Source organism: Dama dama, chromosome X (genome assembly GCF_033118175.1).
Source record: "Dama dama isolate Ldn47 chromosome X, ASM3311817v1, whole genome shotgun sequence".
Classification (NCBI taxonomy): domain Eukaryota; kingdom Metazoa; phylum Chordata; class Mammalia; order Artiodactyla; family Cervidae; genus Dama; species Dama dama.
Genome location: NC_083714.1, coordinates 106,853,950 through 106,873,890, shown reverse-complemented (window position 1 = coordinate 106,873,890; position 19,941 = coordinate 106,853,950). Strand labels below are relative to the sequence as shown.

General features: G+C 38.8%; 1 protein-coding gene across 5 annotated transcripts in view; it reads right to left on the bottom strand.

The window, feature by feature from the left end:
- Window positions 1-19,941, bottom strand: part of ARHGEF9 (Cdc42 guanine nucleotide exchange factor 9) — a 462,467-nt gene that overhangs the window by 24,330 nt on the left and 418,196 nt on the right. For all 5 annotated transcript variants that reach the window (XM_061136169.1, XM_061136170.1, XM_061136173.1 and 2 more), the window contains one exon: window positions 4,986-5,229. In XM_061136169.1, coding sequence (XP_060992152.1) covers window positions 4,986-5,229 — 244 coding nt within the window. The remainder of the gene's footprint in view (window positions 1-4,985; window positions 5,230-19,941) is intronic.

The window sequence follows — 19,941 nt, the reverse complement described above, 5'->3', positions numbered from 1 at the left end:
GAATTAATAGTTAAACCTAATTGCTCTAGCTAGGACTTCCACTACTTCGTTGATGATAAGTGGTGAATGTAAACATCTCTTGTTCCTGATCTTAGAGAAAAAGCTTTCAGCTTTCCCCACTTAAGTATAATATTATCTATGAGCCTTGTGAGCCTTCAATACATGGTTTATATGTTGAGGTAAATTCCTTCTATACCTTGTCAATAGTTTTTATCATAAAAGTGTGTTGAATTTTTTCACATGGTTTTTCTGCATCTATAAAGATGATCATGTGACTTTTTCCCTTCATTTTGTTAGTGTGGTGTATCACATTAATTGATTTACGTATGTTAAACCATTCTTGTATCCCAGATAAATCCCACTTGGTCATGGTGTCTGATCCTCTTACTGTATTGTTGAATTTTGTTTTCCAGTGATTTACAGAGGACTTTCCCATGGATTTTGTTACAGATATTGATTTGTAGTTTACCTTTCTTGTAGTGGAAGGCTTGATATTGTTAAATATCCATTCTGACTTGAAGGTATCTATAGAGTCAATGGAATTCTATCAAAACCCCAATGGCTTTTTTTTTTTTTTTTTTACAGAAACAGAAATAGCAAGCCTAAAATTTATGTGGAAACATAAAAGACCCATAATAGCTAAACCAATCTTGAGAAAGAAGGACAAAGCTGGAGACTTCAAAATTCCTGATTAAAAATATATTATGAAGTGACAGTAATTAAAACAGTATTGTATCGCATAAATAGAGACATATAGATCAATGGACTAGGATAGAGGGCCAGAAATAAACCCACACATATACAGTCAACATATCTTTGACAAGGCTGCCAAGAATATACAATGGGGAAAGGATAGTTTCCTCAACAAATCATTTTGTGAAAATTGGATATCCACATGCAAAAGAATGAAACTGAACTTCTATCTTATGCCATACATGAAAATCAACATAAAGTGGACTGAAGCCTTAAATGTATGACCTGAAATTGTAAAACTCCTAGAAGAAAAAAAGGGAAAAATCTTCTTGACAATGATTTCTTAAATACCAAAAGCACTGGCAACAAAGCAAAAGCAGACAAATAGGACTACATCAAACTAAAATGATTCTGCACAGCAAAGAAAAGAAACAACATATTCAAAAGGCAATCTATTCCATTCCAGTATTATTGCCTGGAAAATTCCATGGACAGAGGAACCTGGTGGGCTATAGTCCCTGGGGTCCCAAAGAGTCAGACATGACTGAGCAGGCACACACACACACTGAAGTTCACTGAGCTCAGTCAAGAATTTTCTAAAAAAAAAAAAAAAAAAAGGCAATCTATGTAATGGGAGAAAATATTTGGAAACCATATATCTAAGGGCTTAATTTCCAAAATATATAAGAAACTTCTCTGCTCAGTAGTAAAAAAAAAAAAACAAAAAACAAACAAACAAACAAAAAACCATACAGCGATTAAAAACAATGGTCAAAGGACTTGCATAGACATGTTCTCAAAGAAGTCATAAAAATGGCCAACAGGTATATAAAAGAATTCTCCACATCACTAATTATCAGGGAAATCCAAATCTTGACCATAATAAGATATCACTTCACTCCTGTTTAGAGAGCTATTCTCAAAGAAACAAAAGATGATTAGTATTGGCAAGAATGTAGAGACACCGGACCCACAGTAAACTGTTAGGTATTAAAATGATTTAGTCACTATGGAAAACTACCATATGATCCAGCAATCTCACTTCTGGCTATATGTTCAAAATAATTGAAATCAGGATCTTGAAGAGATATCAGTACTTTCATATTCATTGTAGCATTATTCCCAATTAGCCGTGATAATTGAAACAATCTAAATGTCTGAGGATGGATAAAGGGATAAAGAAAATGTGGCATGTATTTTTTTGTATACACACACACACACACACACACACACACAAGAATATTATTCAGCCCCAAAAAGAATGGCAATTCTGCCATATGTGATGACATGGATAAATCTGGAGGACATTTGCTAATTAAAATAATGTAGTCACAGAAGGACAAATTCTATATTTGTATGAACATGAGGTGTCTCAACCAGTCAAACTCATAGACAGAGAGCAGAATGGTGATTCCAGAGAGAATCACCGGAGAAAACAGGGAGCTGCTTTTCTATAGCTATAAAGTTTCATTTACATAAGATATGAATAAGTCCTAGAAACTTGTACAACAATAAGCCTATAGCTAAGATTAGTATATTGTGCCTTTAAATTTAATTAGCCTCCAATTAAAATAAATAAATACATTAAAAAATGTATAAATAAAAGGGAAAAAAATTAAGTACAGAGCTCATGGTGTTTTTGCCAGTTAAAAAACTAAGGCTGAGGTCTCACCTAAAAGAAAAAATTTTGCCTTACAAACTTCAGACGTACAAGCCCTATCCAAAGACAGCTTTGGTCTATGTCCACAAGTTCAAGCCTACCCATGATGTTTGAACCTGAATGCCTGGAGTTGATTAGCCAGCCTTTGCAATCACATAATGCAATTCTTATAATAAACTTCTTAATAATAATTTATCTCTTACTGGTTATGCTTCTCTTATTGAACCCTGACTGATACAAGGAGTTATAGTTAGATTCTATATTCTTCAACTGGAGTGATTCTGATGATAAATTATGCTTAAGAAAGCAAGTTACAGAGTAATATGTATAGTATAATTTTTATATTTTAGTATAATATTTATATTTTTATAAATAAAATCTTATGTGTATACGTTTATATGAACTTCAGATTAGTATGAAAAGAAACACATCAAATTAATACATAGAATAGGAGCAACAGAGAAGGGAACAGAATGCTAAACTTTATTATATTTCCATAAGTGCTTAAATGGTTATTATGACTACATATTTTATAATTAAAAAGTAAAAATAAAAAACAAAAATTATAGTAAATCCACATGACAGCCATAAAAATAATGATTAAAATAGTAAATGATTTAGAGAAATGTTAATGATATAATTTTAAGTGACAAAGATGTAAATTTATATCTGTCATGAAGTAGCAGAGGTTGGGGGAGACAGAAATAAAGATTCAGGCACTCTAATTTTTTTTTTTTAATTTAGACACATAGGAAAGAAGATGGGAAGGAAATATACCAAAGCATTTATAAAATTTATCTCTGGGTAGTATGTTCATGTGTGATTTTTAGGTGTTTTTTTTCCTTGTATTTTTGTGTTTTTTTCCCAAAATTGCTTTAAAAGAAAATGACTTGCTGTTACATTCAGACCAAATTCTTAATATTTTTAAAAAGACGACCCTTGGGAAGCAATTTCTGGAAGCTTTTCTACAGTGTGGGGGATATGTTAGAACCAGAGTGAATGGTATTAATCTTCTAGTTGATCTAGGATCTGCAAAAAGCACACTAAAACAATTCCTCTAATAGCACTAATGATCTAGGCAGTGTCAGAGATTGTTGGTTCCTTCCATTAGGAGAAGCAGTCAGTAGAATTTCTGTAATGATTCTACATCATGTCCTAAAGTGGTGCCCAAATGCTAAAAGCAAACTGAATTCAATGGGACTTAAAGTGAATTATCAATAAGTACTCTACCCAAAACCTGAGAAGACTTAGATAAGACTACAGGGTGTCTTTCCGATGATCCTTCCTTGCCTCTGACCATTTCAATTCCCAATACTTCAGATAGGAGAATATATTTATACCAGGACTCAAATGGTAGGCCCATTTTTTTAGAGGCAGTTTCTTCCAACTTGAATACAGATGTTTTAAGGTATAATTCTCCTCCCTTACGAGTGAGGCAACACCAGAAACTCTGGTATCTTCTCAAGGAATTTCAAAGCCTGGCTTATTGTATTTTTATGCCAGAAAGGCAGGACCACGAGCAGGAGACCAGATAGTACTTTGTAAACCACAAGGTTAAATGCTAAATCCCACAGTTGGAAAGCAGTATAAAAAGTATCTCTACCAGCTATATTCCCTTTGGAAAGGAGAATAACTTATTTCAAATAAAAGAGTATGGTTTAGTGTGATTCTACATCATGCAAGTGGCCCTATTTTATTTTCTATAATTTATTTTAAAATACTTTTATACAGAGAACATGATATATACAAGAACATTAATAGGGACATTTAGTTAACACCTAAAGTTATCTAATCAGGAATACACACTCAAGAAGTGATTTGTTAACATATTGAACATTCAGAAGTCTTTGCTCAAGAGGCCACAACTATCAGCAGTTCAGTCGCCTTAATTCAGGAGGCCTAATTAGTCTAATACATGTATGTGCCCTCTCCACAAATGTCATATAGGCACTTTAGCCTTCACAAGAACTGGGTATAAGAATCCAGTGAACCCTATAGCCTACATATATACTTCAGAAGGAAGCCTGAAGTTTAAGATTGAAAATTGGTACTATATTTTGGCCTACTCAGAGGATTTTGTCACTAGACTTTGACTAAGAAGTTAGCTGAAAGTGAAAGTCTATCAGCTGTGTCCGACTATTTGCAACCTCACGGACTGTATATAGTCCATTGAATTCTCCAGGCCAGAATACTGGAGTAGGTGCCCGTTCCCTTCTCCAACATTACCAAATCTGCCTTGACTAACCTAAACTTTTCACAGAAGATGCTGTCATGTATATAAGGACAGAGTTGCGACTTCGTTGAAATTACAGAACAGGCTGTATGACTGCTTTTGTGTTTGTTTGCTAATACACTTTTGTATGTTTGGGAGAATTGAGCCTGAGGTTTGATTTAAGTGTAACAATCTCTCCTAGTAGTGATAATGTAGGGGAAATCAACCTCTAAGTATCACTTAACGCTGACTAATAGAAACTATTGTTATCTGCCAAAAGAACCTAATAATAGGAAACCACCAAAGTGGATTATGTCAGTTTGCAACACAAATCTCTCTGGCTTTAGAAAAGTGAAAACTAATTTAACTCTTCTATGTTCTTCATAGCCATATTCTTCTTTCTCCTCTCAGGTCACTTACCAATTTTTTCATCTTCCTGTACCATTTTCCTCTCTTCTCTGAAAGCTCTGAGCCAGCGTATCTTCTCCTCCAATTTCTTGGCAAAGAATAGATGTATCTCTTCAGTCTCCTTGTTGTGAAGCTTGAAGGCATTTTTCATGCTTACATTAAAGTCATCATCTCTGCCATCTTCAATGTCCACTACCTCATATTTATCCATATCAATGCGGCCTTTGTAGTACAGGATGTCTCTCCGGATCAGGTCCTAGACAGAAAGAAAGAGAAGGCTTTTTGTTGGAGGTATGTGGAGAGTGGGTAAAAGGACAGTTGGCACATAGGTACAGCAGAATGATAACATTGCCATTGTTCTGGTGTATCAGTGAGAGAGAGGTGCTTTGGTTTAAATCTGGGCAGGTTACCTTAGCTTATGACACTAACAGTTGACTAACTAGATGCTATTAGAGAAATCCTCTGGCCTACATCCATGGATTTTGTCTCAGACCTCAGCCTCAATGTACATATGTGTTTACAACAAGACTGCTGACTTGAAGTAGGAAGTAGCAAGCCACACAAGCACTGCTACAAAGGGCTTTTCCTCTTACAAACTATTTGCAAGCCTTCCAGAAGTATGAAATGAACTGACTAGTTGCCTGAAGTATACTCAGGAATCTAAGTAGGCCATTGAGACTGGCATATCAGAGGGGGGATGAGTGATAAGAGTAGCTAGGTAGCCACCGGCCAGGAAGGATTACCTAGGGAGAGTTAAACACTTAGAATTCTGGGGTTTTTTGGAAAAGGACTTGTCTAGCAGGAGAAATGTAGGGAAAGTGAATAAAAAGCTTCATATGTTGACATGGATGAATCTCACAAATCTTATTGCATGAGAAAAACAAAAGTTGTATGTCAGGAAGCATTTAACAAGAGGCTCCCTGTGTGCTGTTTTGGATCTGTCAGGAACCCTCTGGCCCTTATTGATTCCTGAATATTCAGGAATTAAGAGGAGAGGCACACCTTTCCCTGAGCTGAGGAATCCAGGCATTTCTCATTACAGTGATAAGTACCCTCTTCCTTCTTATGAAAAGGTGATTGTTTGCAACTCTCTCTTTGGTAGGATCCTCTTATGTTTTGTAAGTCTGGAATTTTAATCTTTATCTTTGCTGAGAATAACTACAGTATACATGCCCACGTCATGTTGATTAAAACACCTTTGCTGCATCAGAGCTTTGGTCCCCGTGTCTGTTTTTCTTTCTTTCTTTCTATTCTTTCTGTCTTTCTCTCTCTCTCTATTTATGGCTAATTCCTTGGAGCATGGAGGCCCGCTGAGCTCACTTTCTTGCCCGGGCTTCTAGGACCCTCTCAAGAAGGCGCACTGTGCCTTCACCCACTCGAGAGGGTGCCCGGTGCCTATGTGCAGCAGCGCGAGCCCTAAGAACAGGACTCTACTGGCTTTCCACATAAACCAGGGGATATCAGCCTCTTTCTCTCTCTCACTTTCTTATCGTCGACTCCGGACCACCAGGTTGTGGTCCATTAAAGGACAAACAGTTGTAGTTGGATACAAAGAATATATTGCCTATCCATTATGATTGTTATTTTATTCTTGGGTATACAGAATTGAATTAAACCCAGTCCATTAGACACTCATAATTACTCAATGTATAGTGCCCTTATATTTCTATTCATTTACTTGCTTACTTACTTTTAATGATGTATTAAGTTTTGGTGAATGCACTGCCCATTCTAAAACCTATAACACCAAGGCAGCCCACATATTAAATCACATGCTCATAATTCCCCTGCTTTCTATTTTATGTTATTTTATCTCATCTGCATGTATTCTGTTATATAAACTTTAAAAAATAAAAAACAATGCTACATAATATTTAGGGATATATACAAAAATTATGAGAAAAATACAACAATGATACATGCCAAATTCAAGGGAATATAAAGAGGAGAATGGGGACAAGAGAGAAAGAAGGGAAATGGACAGAAGAGGGAGAGAAGGAAGACTATATTTATCATGATTTATTTCTTAAATTGAATGGTTTGCCTTGGAAACAAGCAGAGATCATTTTGTCATTATTGAGATTGCATCCAAATACTGCATTTCAGAACCTTTTGTTGATTATGAGGGCTACTCCACTTCTTCTAAGGGATACAAAATAAAGCAGGGCAAAGGCTAATAGAGTTTTGCCAAGAGAATGCACTGATCATAGAAAACACCCTCTTCCAACAACACAAGAGATGACTCTACACATGACTCTACACTCTACACATCACCAGATAGTTAATACTGATCAGATTGATTATATTCTTTGCAGCCAAAGATGGAAAAGCTCTATACAGTCAGCAAAAACAAGACTTGGAGTTGACTGTGGCTCAGATCATGAATTCCTTATTGCCAAATTCAGACTTAAGTTGAAGAAAGTAGGGGAAACCATTAGACCATTCAGGTATGACCTAAATCAAATCCCTTATGATTATACAGTGGAAGTGACAAACAGATTCAAGGGATTCGATCTGATGAACAGAGTGCCTGAAGAACTATGGATGGAGGTTCATGACATTGTATAGGAAGCAGTGATCAAGACCATCCTCAAGAAAAAGAAATGCAAAAAGGCAAAATGGTTGTCTGAGGAGGCCTTACAAATAGCTGAGAAAAGGAGAGAAGCTAGAGGCAAAGGAGAAAAAAAAAAAAAAAAGATATACCCATTTGAATGCAGAGTTCCAAACAGCAAGGAGAATAAGAAAGCCGTCCTCAGTGATCAATGCAAAGAAATAGAGGAAAACAATAGGATGGGAAAGACTAGAGATCTCTTCAAGAAAATTAGAGATACCAAGGGAACATTTCATGCAAAGTGAAAGTGAAGTCACTCAGTCGTGTCCTCTTTGCGTGTCAGTTGTGACTCTTTTGCGACCCCATGGACTGTAGCCTACCAGGCTCCTCTGTCCATGGGATTTTCCAGGCAAGAGTACATGGGCACAATAAAGGACAGAAATGGTATGGACCTAACAGAAACAGAAGATATTAAGAAGGGGTGGCAAGAATACACAGAACTATACAAACAAGATCTTAATGACACAGATAACCATGATAGTGTGATCATTCACCTAAAGCCAGACATCCTGGAATGCGAAGTCAAGTGGGCCTTAGGAAGCAACACTACCAACAAAGCTAGTGGAGGTGATGGAAGTCCAGTTGAGCTATTTCAAATCCTAATAGATAATGCTTTGAAAGTGTTGTACTCAATATCCCAGCAAATCTGGAAAACTCAGCATTGGCCACAGGACTAGAAAAGGTCAGTTTTCATTCCAGTCCCAAAGAAAATTAAAGCCAAAGAATGTTCAAACTACTGCACAATTGCCCTCACCTCACACACTAGCAAAGTAATGCTCAAAATTCTTCAAGCCAGGCTTCAACAGTACATGAACACTGAACTTCCAGATGTTCAAGCTGGATTTTTAAAAAGGCAGAGGAACCAGGGATCAAATTGCCAACATCCGTTGGGTCATGGAAAAAGCAAGAGCATTCCAGAAAAACATCTACATATGCATTATTGACTACGCCAAAGCCTTTGACTGTGTGGATCACAACAAACTGTGGAAAATTCTTCAAGAGATGGGAATACCAGACTACCTTACCTGCCTCCCGAGAAATCTGTATGCAGGTCAAGAAGCAACAGTTAGAGCTGGACATGGAACAACAGACTGGTTCCAAATTGGGAAAGGAGTACGTCAAGGCTGTATATTGTCAGCAATTCCTGCTTATTTAACTTACATGCAGAGTCCATCATGCAAACTGCCAGGCTGGATGAAGCAAAATTTGGAATCAGGATTGCCGGGAGAAATATCAATAACCTCAGATATGCAGGTGACGCCACCCTTATGGCAGAAAGTGAAGAAGAACTAAAGAACCTCTTGATGAAAGGGAAAGAGGAGAGTGAAAAAGCTGGCTTAAATTCAACATTCAAAAAACTAAGATCATGGCATCTGGTCCCATCACATAATGGCAAATAAATGAGGAAACAATGGAAACAGAGACAGACTTTATTTTCGTGGGCTCCAAAATTACTGCAGATGGTGACTGCAGTCATGAAATTAAACGATGTTTGTTCCATGGAAGGAAAGCTATGACCAACCTAGACAGAATATTATAAAGCAGAGACATTACTTTGTCAACAAAGGTCCCTCTAGTCAAAGCTATGGTTTTTCCAGTAGTCATGTATGGATGTGAGAGTTGGACTATAAAGAAAGCTGAGCACCAAAGAATTGATGCTTTTGAACTGTGGTGTTGGAAAATACTCTTGAGTGTCCCTTGGACTGCAAGGAGATCAAACCAGTCCATCCAAAAGGAAATCAGTACTGAATGTTCATTGGAACAACTGAAGCTGAAGCTGAGGCTCCAATACTTTGGCCCCCTCATGCAAAGAACTGACTCATTGGAAAAGACCCTGATGCTTGGAACGATTGAAGGCGGGAGGAGAAAGGGATGACAGAGGATGAAATGGTTGGATGGTGTCACCGACTCAATGGACATGAGTTTGAGCAAGCTCTGGGAGTTGGTGATGGACAGGGAAGCCTGGTGTGCTTCAGTCCATGGGGTCACAAAGAGATGGACACAACTGAGCGACTGAACTAAACTGACCTCATATTCCCAGGTCTTCCTAGGTGGCACTGTGTTAAAGAACCCGCCTGCCAATGTAGGAGACCTAAGAGACATGGGTTTGATCCCTGGGTCAGAAATATCCCCTGGAGGAGGGCATGGCAACCCACTCTAGTATACATGCCTAGAGAATCCCATGAATAGAGGAGCCTGATGGGATATATATAGTTCATAGGGTCTCAGAGAGTTGGACATGACTGAAGGGACTTAGCACACATATACTCACATTCCCAATCCTAAATCTTCACACTGCATGGTAAACAGAGCTTTTCTGTAGGGCTGGGGTTCTTTAAGGATTCTCAGCATAGCTCTGTCAATCTCAGAACCCTAGGTTGCCAAATACATCATGGTGTTCTTTTCCTTCCATAACGATTATGCATATAAATAAACTTTTGCATAGAGATTGGTTCTAATCCATTGGGTAATCCTGATATCAAGTTTACAAGAAAGAGATGATAGGTCTGCTATACAGAGTGGGACAATGTAGTTACAAGCCTGTTTCAGAGTTTGGATTCCTTTTACCATGCTCAAAGTGGACAAGTTCAGTCCTGGCAAAATAATGGTGTGGTTCCTTGATGGTTCAGCAGGTTAAGAATCCATCTGTCTGCAACACAGGAAACACAGGAGATGTGGGTTCAATCCCTGTGTCGGGAAGATTCCCTGAGTAGGAAATGGCAATCTACTCCAGTATTCTTGCCTGGAAAATTCCATGGAGAGAGGAGCCTGGTGGACTACAGTCCAAAGGGTCATAAAAATTCGGACATGACTGAGTGACTAAGCATGCATGCACACCCATGAACTAACTTCTATAATCCCTAGGAACACTTTGTGAAATATACATAAAAAGTAGGCCCTGCCAAACTAACTACAAAAGCAGGACAAGCTGAGGAGAATGTATCAATGTAATCTACTTTGATCCTGTAAAGGCTTGAAACCTGCCTTACAATACATAATACACATACACATAGACCTGGACCACACTGCTAATAGGTGGGTGCCCACCTGGCTAGAATATAGGCAGATTCAACCCTCCCTCTTCCTAACTTCAGCCTGCTGCTTCCTTTCCCTCTGTATTGGTGTGTCATAAACATTGTTAGCCTTCAAAATCTTTAATAGTTTTCAAAAATGGAAAGGATGCACATGATCTTAGAGCTAAATTAAAAGCATCAACTGAACCTCCTATTGTTTGTTTAGGTATCTGAAGATAATAATGAATGACAGAGAATTCTGTCTCTGTGGCAGGGGAATAGGACTAGAGGGATGTGTCATTAAAATTCTCCCTTTTCCTGTTCTTTCTGGCTCCACAGAGGGTTGAATGTGAGCTTTCAGACATCAGATTAGTCATAAAGCTAAGTGTAGGGATGTGATAGGAATGATTAAGAATGACCCACTGTTCAAAAAAACCAACCAGAAAGGGTAGCTAAGGCCAATAAGCAGCAAAGAATGGTGGAAAGAACATCAGTTAGAGTCTAAAGTTCTGAGTTTGAATTTTAGCTGCTTAACCTCCTAGCTGTGTGGTACTGGGCAAATGAACTAATGTTGCTGAGCCTCAACTCCCTCAATTATAAAACTAGGAGAGTGATATTTACCTTGTAAAATTGTTATAAAGCTCAAATCTAAACATGCAGTATCCAGGTTATGAGGCTAGCCTTAACTGATAAACATGGTGCTGAGCTTTCTTGCTTTCAGACCAGTGTTTCATAGATCTTAAAAACTCCTTTTGATAAATGTAAAAAACCCACTGCCTCCTTTAGTTCATTTGAACTTTCAAAGTAAGTTAAATATTGTGATTGAAAATAATTAAAGTAAAAGCAACTCTGAATGTTTTAAAATTTACATAGCTACCCCACTATCCCTGGAAATTTCATAAACCCTTTCAGGGCAGGGGTGGTATTAGTGGTGGGTGGCAAATACCATTTGCTACTCACTCACCAAAATCACAGATCTATACCTGGGCTCGCACTACTATCCCCTTCCTGACCCAAAGAAGCCTTCTATTCCAGTCCTTTCAGATTTTAAGATCAAATTCACACATTCTTCTTCCTCAAAGCAGCCTTCCATGACTGCATCCTCTAGATCACATCATTACAGTTTTCCTTTTCTGAATGCTAGCACTGACTATGAAGACTATGAAGACACTTATGAAGACAACTATAAAGACTATGAAGACAACTGGCATTCAATTACCATCCTAGTTAATTTGCATTAGTTCTGTTTTATATGTTTTATTGCTAATTTTGTCTGTCCATTCAGGTTGTGCCCCGTACTGAGCTTTCCTTGGTTTTGCCTCACTTAGGAGTTATCCAGGGAAGGAGAGCTGATAAAGGCTCAAATGTTTTTTCTGCTCAGCTTCTACACATAGCAAGGGGACAAAGCTCTCCTGAGCCCTAGTTGCCTGTGGGACTATTGGGACTGGGATGCCCACATGCCAATTGTTAATAGTGATCTGAGTGCTTTCAAAGGCACACGGTGAATAGGTGCTCACTACAGATGCTATTTGGGTCTTCACAATTTCTCTGTCTAAATGGGGTCGTTTCTAATAGGATGGCCAATTTCCTCCTTTTCCTTTCTACTCATCCAAGTTGGAGGAGATTAAGGGAGCTAGTGCTTCTCTAGCTGGTCCTGGCATCTGCAGTCAAGCATTCTGACCCTGGCTCTAGCAGTGTCTCCAGCAAGGAGCTTATCCCCATCCCTGACATTATGTGATTGAAACAGCTGGGAGCTGTTTGAACTTGGCCTCACTGGGTATTCATGTGGCTTATTGAAACACTACAGTACATTTTGTACTGCAGATGCTGCGGTCTGGGGAATGCAACTGTTCAGGATTGCAGTTTGCTTCACTTGCTTGTCAGCAAGGTTCTCCCTACCTCTTTTGAGGGGGCCCTGGCTACTCACCTTTAGCCTGACAACCCTGGTTTTCTCTTCAGATTCTGGGGAAGGCACACAGTGCTAGGACTGGATTTGTCTTTATCATTATAGCATTGCAGCATCTAGAGTACATTCTTTTTTTAATTAATATATTTTAATTGGAGGCTAATTACTTTACAACATTGTAGTGGTTTTTAAACATTGACATGAATCAGCCATAACAACAACGGCAACAGTGAACACTTAAACAACAGACATTATGCAGCAGACACTACTCTAAATGCTTCCCCCCCAGCTTTATTGAGGTATAAATAATAAAACTTATATATATATTTAAGGTATACAATGTGATGTTTTTATATATGTATGTATTATGTAATGATCATCACAATCAAGTTAATTAACATATCCATCATCTCACATTGTTGTCTTTTTTGAGATGAGAAAATACTTCAGATCTATTTTCTTAGCAAATTTCAATTATACAATACAGTGTTGCTAACTATAGTCACCATATGTATAATACATTAGCTATCCAGAACTCATTTATCCTACATAACTAAAAGTTTTTACCCTTTGACCAACGTCTCCCCATTTTCTCCACCCAAATGAGCCCCTGGCAACCACCATTCTACTCTCTACCTTTATGAGTTGGACTGTTTTAAATTCCACATATAAATGAGATAATACAGTACTTGTCTTTCTCTGCCCTATTTTACATAGCATAATGTCTTCCAGGTTCAATATGTTGTTGGGCACAGCAGTGTTTCTTTCTTTTTCAAATACTGAATAACATCACATTGTGTATATGTGTGTGTGTTTGATGTTACCTTTATGTGTTCATCCCTTGGCAGCTACACTTTGCATTTATTAACTTAAATCATCCTCACAATCTTACAAGTTAGGTACTGTTATAATCCCATTTTATGAGAAACTGTGGACATAGAGCAGTTAAGAAACTTGCCCAGGAATAAAAGGTAACATTTATGGCATGGCTTGGATTTGAGTCTAAGCTATCTGGCTCTAAAAATCTGTTCTTGTTTTAACCACTGTGTATACAGCCATGAAATTAAAAGACGCTTATTCCTTGGCAGGAAAGTTATGGCCAACATAGACAGCATATTAAAAAGCGGAGACATTATTTTGCCAACATAGGTCCACCTAGTCAAGGCTATGGGTTTTCCAGGAGTCATGTATGGATGTGAGAGTTGGACTATAAAGAAAGCTGAGCACCGAAGAATTGATGCTTTTGAACTGTGGTGTTGGAGAAGACTCTTGAGAGTCCCTTGGACTGCAAAGACCAGTCTGTCCTAAAGGAAATCAGTCCTGAGTATTCATTGGAAGGACTGATGTTGAAGCTGAAACTCCAATACTGTGGCCACCTGATGTGAAGAACTGACTCATTTGTAAAGACCCTTATGCTGGGAAAGATTGAAGGCGGGAGAAGAAGGTGATGACAGGATGAGATGGTTGGGTGACATCACCGACTCAATGGACTTGAGTTTGGGTAAACTCTGGGAGTTGGTGATGGACAGGGAGGCCTGGCATGCTGCAGTCCATGGGGCCTCAAATAGTTGGACACAACTGAGTGACTGAACTGAACTGATACTGCCTCTGAATAAGAACTTCCTGAATGAATGATTACTAAATATTTACTGTGTGCTAGGCCCTATAACTCTATTACCTCATTTAACACTGAGGTACAACACACATGTACATGTACTTGCATGATGTACAGCAACATGCAACACTTCCCTTGCATGTAGATACTATTATGATTCCCATTTTGCAAATGAGGGAATAATAAAAGGCACCCAGGAGGTGTCCAAGGTTACATAGCTGATGGGAAAAAGGAAATTGGTAGTCTCTTGTCTGGCTCTAGAACCCGTGATCTTAACATTATAGTTCACTGCATCCTATTACTTCAAGTGATTCTCCTCAAAGCCTCCTGAAGTGAATTCTATCACCAGGTTGACTTGATACTGATAAGAATAAAGACTTAAAGAACTGGCAGAAGGTTAAGCAAATTAGTAAGAAACAGTTGAGTCTTGGACTCAGGTGTTCTTGTTTTAAATCCACTGGTTTTGGAGAGAGGAGCTAAGATGGCAGAGGAATAGGATGGGGAGACCACTTTCTCCCCCACAAATTCATCAAAAGAACATTTGAACACTGAGCAAACTCCACAAAACAACTTCTGATCGCTAGCAGAGGACATCAGACACCCAGAAAAGCAGCCCATTGTCTTCAAAAGGAGGTAGGACTAAATATAAAAGATAAAAAGAGAGACAAAAGAGTTAGGGACAGAGATCTGTCCCTGGAAGGGAGTCTTAATAGAGGAAGTTTCCAAACACCAGGAAACCTCTCACCGGCGGGTCTGGGGGAAATTTTAGAATCTCAGAGGGCAACCTAACTGGGAGGAAAAATAAATAAAACCCACAGATTACATGCCTAAAAGCAACTCCCAGCAGAAAAGTACCCCCAGATGCTTGCATCCGCCACCAGCAAGTGGGGGCTGGATGGAGAGGAGCAGGTGGCATTGCTTAGGGTAAGGACCAGGCCTGAATGCCCTGAGGGCAATCTGAGGGAGCTAATGTGAAATAGCAACTAAAACTGTAGGATAGCAAGAGAGAGAGAGAAAGAGAGAGAGAGAGAATTAACCTGCAAAAAGCCCTAACCTAAGGCACTGCTGGCCGTTTCACAGAACAAAGGAAGGACTGAGCAATTCCAGAGAAGAGCTAGCCGGCTGTGGACCAGCCCATCCCCCACCGGAGGCAGGAGGCAGGGGAGAGGGGAAAGGGGCAAACTCGGCCCCAGAGATGGCATCCCCTATCAAACTACAAACAGGCTTCCAGTCTCTAATCAAAGACTTCCTGAGATTCTGGATGTTTGACATCTGCTGGGAGGGTCACAGCCAGAGATCAGCTCCCTAGAAGAGACACAAGGCACACTGGACCTGCGTGCCAGAAATTGAGACTGGGACTGGGAGGGGAGAAGTTGCACTGCACCTGAGGAGAATGTGCTCATCAAGCTCCTGGGTGCCTGAGCTGCTCCAACCAGGAAAGGCACAAAATGCAGGGCCAACCAAGTCCGCACCTCTGTGGAGTACCCGAAAACCTGAACTTGAGCAGCTTGGGCCTGGGAAGTGCACTCAAATCAGGGCCCGCTCCCTGGAGAGCAACTTGGAGCCTGAGCAGTGTAGACGGGGAAAGCACACATGCTTTGAGCGGGGGCAAACCCAGTGTGGTCGAAACACTGTGAGTACTGCCCACACACGCCAGTGATATTTGTTTGCAGTGTTCCTCCCTCCCCACAGCACAACTGAACAAGTGAACCTAAACAAGAGACCACCTCCGCCACCATGTGTCAGGGTGTGAATTAGACACTGAAGAGACCTGCAAACAGAAGCCAAATAAACAAAGGGAGCTGCTTTAGAAGTGACAGGTGCAGCAGATTAAAATCCCTGTAATTAACACCAACTACACTGGAAGGGGCTTATAGATAGTGAGAAGTATAAACTGGAACAAGGAACTATCTGAAACTGAACTGAACCCACACTATCCGCAACAGCTCCAGAGAAACTCCTAGATATATTTTTACTATTATTATTTTTTTAATTAAATTTTTTTCTGTTTTTTTAAAGTCCTCTATTATTCCTTAATTTTCATTTTCATAAGCCACTATAACCTCGCAAAAAAAGACCCTATTTTTAAAGCAAACTTCATATATATTTCTTAATTTTTTTGTGTTTTTGTTTTTTTAGTATTGTATTTTTAAGAGTCTAACCTCTACTCTAGATTTTTAATCTTTGTTTTTCAGTATTTGATATCAATTTTGGACATTTAAGAATCTAATATTCAGTACCCATTTTTACTCAGGACTGTGATGATTACTCTCTCCCCGTTTTGACTCTCCTTTTTCTCCACCAGATCACCTTTATTTCCTCCCTCCCCCTTCTCTTCTCAATCCAATTCTGTGAATCTCTGTGGGTGTTCTGGGCTGCAGAGAACACTTAGGGAACAGAGTACTGCCTAGATCTGTCTCTCTCCTCTTGAGTCCTCCTTTTTCTCCTCTTGCTCTGCTCTATCTCCTTCCTCCCTCTCCTCTTCTTCATGTATCTCTGTGAACCTCTCTGGGTGTCCCTCACAGTGGATAATCTTTTCACCATTAACCTAGAAGTTTTATTATCAGTGCTGTACAGATGGAGAAGTCTTGACACTACTGGAAGAATAAGACTGAAATCCAGAGGCAGGAGGCTTAAGCCCAAAACCTGAGAATACCAGAGAACTCCTGACTACAGGGAACATTAAGTAATAAGAGATCATCCAAAAGCCTCCATAGCTACACTGAAACCAACCAACACCCAAGAGCCAATAAGTCCCAGAGCAAGACATACCACACAAATTCTCTAGCAATGCAGGAACATAGCCCTGAACATCAACATACAGGCTGCCCAAAGTCACACCAAACCCATAGACCCATCTCAAAACACACTACTGGACACTCTATTGCACTCCAGAGAAAATAAATCCAGCTCCACCCACCAGAACACCAACGCAAGCTTCCCTAACTAGGAAACCTTGACAAGCCAGTCGTCCAACCCCACCCACTGGGAGAAACCTCCACAATAGAAAGGAACCACAGACCACCAGAATACAGAAAGGCCACCCCAAACACAGCAATCTAAACAAGATGAAAAGGAAGAGAAATACATTTACCCAGCAGGTAAAGGAACATGAAAAATGCCCACCAAGCCAAACAAAAGAGGAGGAGATAGGGAATCTACTGAAAAGGAATTTAGAATAATGATAATAAAAATGATCCAAAATCTTGAACACAAAATGAAGTTACAGATAAATAGCCTGGAGACAAGGACTGAGAAGATGCAAGAAATGTTTAACAAAGACCTAGAAGAAATAAAAAAGAGTCAATTAAAAATGAATAATGCAATAAATGAGATAAAAAAACACTCTGGAGGGAACCAACAGTAGAATAATGGAGGCAGAAGATAGGATAAGTGAGGTAGAATATAAAATGGTGGAAATAAATGAAGCAGAGAGGAAAAGAGAAACAAGAATCAAAAGAAATGAGGACAACCTCAGGAATCTCTGGGAGAATGTGAAACGCCCCAACATTTGAATCATAGGAGTCCCAGAAGAAGAAGACAAAAAGAAAGACCATGAGAAAATACTCGAGGAGATAATACCTGAAAACTTCCCTAAAATGGGGAAGGAAATAGTGACACAAGTCCAAGAAACCAAGAGAGTCCCAAACAGGATAAACCCAAGGTGAAACACCCCAAGACACATATTAGTCAAATTAACAAAGATCAAACACAAAGAACAAATATTAAAAATAGCAAGAGAGAGACAACAAATAACACACAAGGGGATTCCCACAAGGATAACAGCTGATCTTTCAATACAAACTCTTCAGGCCAGAAGGGAATGGCAGGACATACCTAAAGTAATGAAAGAGAATAACCTACAACCTGGAAAACTGTACCCAGCAAGGATCTCATTCAGATATGAAGGAGAATTCAAAAGCTTTACAGACAAGCAAACACTGAGAGAATTCAGCACCACCAAACCAGTTCTTCAACAAATGCTAAAGGATCTACTCTAGACAGGAAACACAGAAAGGTTGTATAAATGCGAACCCAAAACAACAAAGTAAATGGCAATAGGACCATACTAATCAATAATTACTTTAAATGTAAATGGGTTGAATGCCCCAACCAAAAGACAAAGACTGGCTGAATGGATACAAAAGCAAGACCCCTATATATGCTGTCTACAAGAGACCCACCTCAAAACAAGGGACACATACAGACTGAAAGTGAAGGGATGGAAAAAAATATTTCATGCAAACGGAGACCAAAAGAAAGCAGGAGTGACAATACTCATATCAGATAAAATAGACTTTAAAATAAAGGCTGTGAAAAGAGACAAAGAAGGACACTACATAATGACCAAAGGATCAATCCAAGAAGATACAAAAATTATAAATATATATGCACCCAACATAGAAGCACCCCAATATGTTAGGCAAATGCTAACAAGTATGAAAGGGGAAATTAACAATAACACAATAATAGTGGAAGACTTTAATACCCCACTCACACCTATGGATAGATCAACTAAACAGAAAATTAACAAGGAAACACAAACTTTAAATGCCACAATGGACCAGCTAGATCTAATTGATATCTATAGGACATTGCACCTCAAAACAATCAGTTTCACCTTTTTCTCAAGTGCACATGGAACCTTCTCCAGAATAAATCATATCCTGGGCCATAAACCTAGCCTTGGTAAATTCAAAAACATTGAAATTATTCCAGTCATGTTTTCTGACCACAATGCAGTAAGATTAGATCTCAATTACAGGAAAAAAAAAACAATTAAAAATTCAAACATATGGAGGCTAAATAACAGGATTCTGAATAACCAACAAATCATAGAATAAATCAAAAAGGAAATCAAAATATGCATAGAAACAAATGAAAATGAAAACACAACAACCCAAAACCTATGGGGCACTGTAAAAGCAGTGCTAAGGGGAAGGTTCATAGCAATACAGGCTTACCTCAAGAAACAAGAAAAAAAGTCAAATAAGTAACCTAACTCTACACCTAAAGCAACTAGAGAAGGAAGAAATGAAGAACCCCAGGGTTAGTAGAAGGAAAGAAATCTTAAAAATTAGGGCAGAAATAAATGCAACAGAAACAAAAGATACCATAGCAAAAATCAACAAAGCTAAAACCTGGTGTTTTGAAAAGATAAACAAAATTGATAAACCGTTAGCCAGACTCATTAAGAAACAAAGGGAGAAGAATCAAATCAACAAAATTAGAAATGAAAATGGAGAGATCACAACAGACAACTCTGAAATACAAAGGATCATAAGAGACTACTACCAGCAGCTCTATGCCAATAAAATGGACAACTTGGAAGAAATGGACAAATTCTTAAAAAGCATAACTTTCCAAAACTGAACCAGGAAGAAATAGAAGATCTTAACAGACCCATCACAAGCATGGATGTCGAAACTGTAATCAGAAATCTTCCAGCAAACAAAAGCCAGATGGCTTCACAGCTGAATTCTACCAAAAATTTAGAGAAGAGCTAACACCTAACTTACTCAAACTCTTCCAGAAAATTGCAGAAGAAAGTAAACTTCCAAACTCATTCTCTGACGCCACCATCACCCTAATTCCAAAACCAGACAAAGATGCCACAAAAAAGTAAACTACAGGCCAATATCACTGATGAACATAGATGCAAAAATCTTTAACAAAATTCTAGCAAACAGAGTCCAACAACATTTTAAAAGGTAATACATCATGACCAAGTGTGCCCTATCCCAGGAATGCAAGGATACTTTAATATCTGCAAATCAATCAATGTAATACACCACATTAACAAATTGAAAGATAAAAACCAT